General features: G+C 48.8%; 2 protein-coding genes across 2 annotated transcripts; both read right to left on the reverse strand.

Annotated features, from left to right (window-relative positions):
- Nucleotides 1-531: 531 nt before the first annotated feature.
- On the reverse strand, nucleotides 532-1,275 carry LOC115243155. The gene has a single exon (XM_029819907.1). It carries the CDS (start codon nucleotides 1,273-1,275, stop codon nucleotides 532-534), a length of 744 nt encoding a protein of 247 aa, XP_029675767.1.
- Nucleotides 1,276-3,593: 2,318 nt separating this feature from the next.
- On the reverse strand, nucleotides 3,594-4,382 carry LOC115243157. The gene has a single exon (XM_029819908.1). It carries the CDS (start codon nucleotides 4,380-4,382, stop codon nucleotides 3,594-3,596), a length of 789 nt encoding a protein of 262 aa, XP_029675768.1.
- Nucleotides 4,383-4,658: the final 276 nt, after the last annotated feature.

Here is a 4,658-nt window from a genome sequence, read left to right on the forward strand (position 1 = left end):
GGCTCTTACCGTTCAGATTTGTCGGTTGAATTTACAGTTTAAATTTATCGATTAAATTAAACGTTTCAATCTTGAACATACCGCCCGCCTTGGAACGATAGTTCCGAAATAATTGATACGACTGTAGCGTCTACGCTTATTTATATTAATGTGATCGCTTGGGAGGTAGGAATCGCTTAGGTTCGGGTCGTAAATGATTAAGGCTTAATAGTAGTAACTCATTATATTTCCTTTGAAGATGCGCTAATTGCTGAGTGTCTCGACTCCACGGGGAGCCTGCTTATCTTCCCTGTGGATTGACTTTTGCCCACGGAAAAGCATACCCGGCGTATGACGCCTAGCGGAGGTGCTCGGTACTAGCTGTACGCGACGTATATGTAGCCGCCTGAGCGTCTTTCGGCTCACGGGTAAGCTAGCCCGGCGCGCGCCGCGCAGCGGCGGCGCCCGTACTATCGGCGCGGCCGCTTTCTCGCATGTGCAGTTGTGCGAATAAATTTTTATCGCCACAGGACCCCCTTCGCTGTATTATTGTCACGGTAATTGAAAACGAACTGGCGGGCGTGAGGTTCGTCTGCTCCGTGTCTTCTGTTCTTTTTCAGGCGGTTCCTGCAGTACTGTTTCTTGTCTATCATCTTCCCTGTCGCTTTCTTGTAGAGTATATACCGGTTTTATTCTGTCTATTGAGACGTTGATGTCCTTCCCATTTTTGCGTAAGGTGATTACCTTTTCTCCTCTCTTTATTATTTGGAAGGGTCCTTCGTATGGCGGCTGCAGGGTTCCTCTCAGTAGTTCTCTACGTAGGAAGGCGTGGGTTGCTGTTTCCATATTCTGGAATACAAATGGTGTTGCTTGCCCGTGTCTTTTTACTTCTCGTGGTCTTACGTCTCGTAGATTTTTTTTAAGCTGCTTTAGCATGTCTTCGGGTTCCTCTACTATGTCCTGCTTATTGCTTTGTTGCAGGAATTGCCCGGGTAGTCTAATTGGCTCTCCGTACACTATCTCGGCTGCTGTTGCTTGTAAGTCTTCTTTCCAAGCAGCTCGAATGCCCATTAGCACTACGGGAAGAATCTCGACCCATTTCTCAGTTTGGTGACATTTAATGGCAGTTTTTAATTGACGGTGGAATCGCTCGACCATGCCGTTGGCTGCTGGATTGTACGCTGTTGTTCTATAATGCGTTGTCCCTGTTAGTTGTGTTAGCCGTTTGAACAGGTCTGCTTCGAACTGCCGCCCCTGGTCCGTGGTTATGTACTTTGGGACGCCGAACCTTGCCATCTAATTGGCGAAGATGCTGCTTGCTATGGTGTCTGCCGCTATGTCCGGGACTGGTATCGCTTCCGGTCATCTAGAGAATCGATCTATTAACGTCAAGCAGTATCTGTATCTTTTTGACACTGGCATCGGCCCTACGATGTCGATGTGGATATGCTCGAACCTGTGTGTCGGCGTTCGGAAAGTTCCTATTTGTGCCTTGTTATGCCTTGTTGTTTTTGCTTGTTGGCATTGCAAGCACGCTTGTGCCCACTTCCGGCAATCTTTTTGTACCCCGGGCCATACGTAACGTTGCGTGATTAGCTTCACTGTAGCTTTTACTCCTGGGTGTGATAAACCATGCAACGACTGAAACACTTGCCTGCGATATGGTTGAATCACGAAGGGTCGTGGAGTCTGTGGGTCTATGTCGCAATAGAGAGCAACCTTAGTCCCGGGGATCGGTATTTTTTTTAATTTTAACGCTGTCCCCGACTGTAGGACTCGCTGCAATTCCTCGTCGTTTCTCTGTGATTCCGCTAACTTTTCGAAGTTAATTGCTTCTTGTATGCCTTCTACCCTTGATAGAGCGTCTGCCACTACATTATCTTTCCCCGAAATATGTTGGATGTCCGTTGTGAATTGTGCTATGAATTCTAGATGCCGTGCCTGCTGTGGAGAGCTTCGTAGCGGGTCTTGTTTAAAGGCGTATGTTATCGGTTTGTGGTCGGTATAGATGGTAAATTCTCGCCCTTCCAATAAATGTCTGTAGTATTTTACCGCTAGGTAGACGGCTAACAGCTCCCTGTCGTAGGGGCTGTATTTTCTTTGTGCGGGGCTCAACTTCTTACTCATAAATGCCAGCGGTTGCCAGATTTGCCCGCTTTGTTGCTGAACTACTGCCCCTATTGCATTATCGGAGGCATCCGTGGTCACGGCTAGCTTGCTCCGTGGGTCGGGATGCGCTAATAAGGTGGCCCGTGAGAGGCTATCTTTGGTTCTCTCGAAGGCTTCCTCCAACTCCATTGTCCACTGGATCGGCGCCTTACCTTTCTTCTTTGGGCCCGCCAGTGTGTCGTTTAACTTGGCTTGGTCCACGGCTGCTCCGGGGTTGAACCTTCTGTAAAAATTTAACATCCCCAGGAACTGGCGCATCTGCCTTACCGTTGCAGGTTTCGGGAATTCCTGTATTGCCTGGACTCTCTTTGGTAAGGGCTTCGTTCCCTCTTTCGTTACCACATATCCCAGGAACTTGACGTGTTCTTCACCGTTTATTCTTAACCCCTAGTTGTTTAGTCGTTGGAACAGCTTTCGCAGGTGTTTCTCGTGCTCTTCTCTCGACTTGGAGGCCACCAGGATATCGTCAATGTAGGCGTAGCAAAAATCCAGGCCATGCAACACCTTGTTGATAAAACGCTGGAAAGTCTGTGCTGCGTTTCGTAGCCCAAATGGCATATACTTGTACTCAAATAATCCGAACGGCATTGTAATCGCCGTCTTTGGAATGTCTTCTGGGTGAATCGGGATTTGGTTATACGCTCTCACCAAATCTATCGTCAAGAAGATTTTCCTCCCTTCCAGATTTTGCGTGAAATCCTCTATATGCGGGATCGGATATCGGTCCGGTATGGTTCGTGCGTTTAGTTTGCGGTAATCCCCGCATGGGCGCCAAGAATTCTCCTTCTTGGGTGCCATGTGTAGGGGCGCGGCCCATGGACTTTTTGACGGCTGGGTCACTCCTTCCTGTTGCAACAGTTCGAACTCGGCTTTTGCTGCCTTTAGTTTGTGAGGAGCGAGTCGGCGGGGGCGACACCCTTCAGGTGGCCCCGGTATTGTCTGGATATGATGCCTCGTCGCATGAGATATCTCTTTCATAACCCCTAAGGGTTTTAATATTTCTGGGAATTCGGCAAAAAGCTCATGATAGTTCGTCCGGCTCGCGACTGCCTTGATGCTTTCCCCTATCGCAGTACTCCGAGATTTTCTCGACGATAACCCGGTTTTTCCGTCGATCAAACGTCCCTCCCGTAGGTCTGGGATCAAGTGAAAATATGACAGGAAGTCGGCGCCTATTATTGGTTGGGTTACTTCGGCTATCGTGAACCTCCACAAGAACTTTCTTCTTAATTCGAAGTCGGGTTCTAGGGTTATTTGTCCGTACGTGCGAATTACGGATCTGTTTGCCGCATATAGTTGGTAAGTATCTGTTCGCCACGTGTTTTTGACCATGCTTCGAGGATACACACAGACGTCGGATCCGGTGTCTATCAAATACGGGGTTTTTGTTTTACTGTCGGTCATTATGAGGCGGCGAGGACTTGGGTCAATGTCGTTGGCCGCCATCAACGACTGCCCTCCGTGTTTTCCTTCTTGAAGGTGCATGGTTGACGGCATTTCTTTGCTTCCACCCCGAAACGTTGGTGGAAGAAGCACTGCCCATCGTCTTTGTTTGCCTCTCTTCGTTTATGTACCCGACTCGAGGACCTTTCTCTAGGAGCTTGATTCCTAGCTCGGCTCCTTGAGCGACTGTGCCGTTCTCGGATTTGTGCGGACAGCATCTCGACTTGCTGCGTTAATGCTTTAATTTGATCCTCTATCGATGGTTGTGTCGCCGTGGCAACAGCCACAGTCATGCGACTGGTCACTTCTGTGATTCTATCGGCTTGTTCCGCGACATCCTCTAACCGATCTTCCGTTCGGGTGGCGAGGATAACTTGCGCCTGTTGCGGTAACCGACCTAACCACAAGGTACGTAGGAGTTGCTCAGGGACGTTATTGTTGGCGAGGGTCTGTAAGTGTCGCAGGAACTGCGAAGGTTTCCTATCACCGAGCTCTTCGTGCTCAAGTAGCTGGCGGATGCGTTGCTCCTGTGTGGCTGTCAACCGCTGGGTTAAAGCTCTTTTAACTGCCTCGTATTTTCCTTGAGCCGGAGGTTGCATTACGATATCTTGGATCTCGCGAGCGTATCTGGTCTCCAAGTGAGCCAGCACGTATGAATATTTAGTCGTATCCTGCGTTATACCTCCTAGGGTTAATTGGCTTTCTAACTGTGCGAACCATAATTCGGGTTTGTCCGGCCAAAACGGAGGGGCTTTGACCGTTAAGCGAGTAACCTGCTCCTGCCCTTCCATGATCACGTCGGGGTCACCACTTTGTACCGTCTACACTTACTTATATTAATGTGATCGCTTGGGAGGTAGGAATCGCTTAGGTTTGGGCCGTAAATGATTAAGGCTTAATAGTAGTAACTCATTATATTTCCTTTACATATTTACATGGTCTAAAATAATTGATAGGGACGTATCGGCGTTGTCCCCCACGCTTTCTCGTTTGCGTGGCCTGGTCGGTTTTGGAGTACGTGTTTCCGCACGTCTGCGATCCTTGCTCACATGTCGACTTCTGTTCCT

This window comes from Formica exsecta, unplaced genomic scaffold, assembly GCF_003651465.1.
Source record: "Formica exsecta isolate Colony F162 unplaced genomic scaffold, ASM365146v1 scaffold694, whole genome shotgun sequence".
Classification (NCBI taxonomy): Eukaryota; Metazoa; Arthropoda; class Insecta; order Hymenoptera; family Formicidae; genus Formica; species Formica exsecta.

What these genes read in the sequence shown, in the direction of transcription:
- LOC115243155 (XM_029819907.1), bottom strand. Translation starts at nt 1,275, where the DNA reads ATGGCAAGGTTCGGCGTCCCAAAGTACATAACCACGGACCAGGGGCGG.
- LOC115243157 (XM_029819908.1), bottom strand. Translation starts at nt 4,382, where the DNA reads ATGGAAGGGCAGGAGCAGGTTACTCGCTTAACGGTCAAAGCCCCTCCG.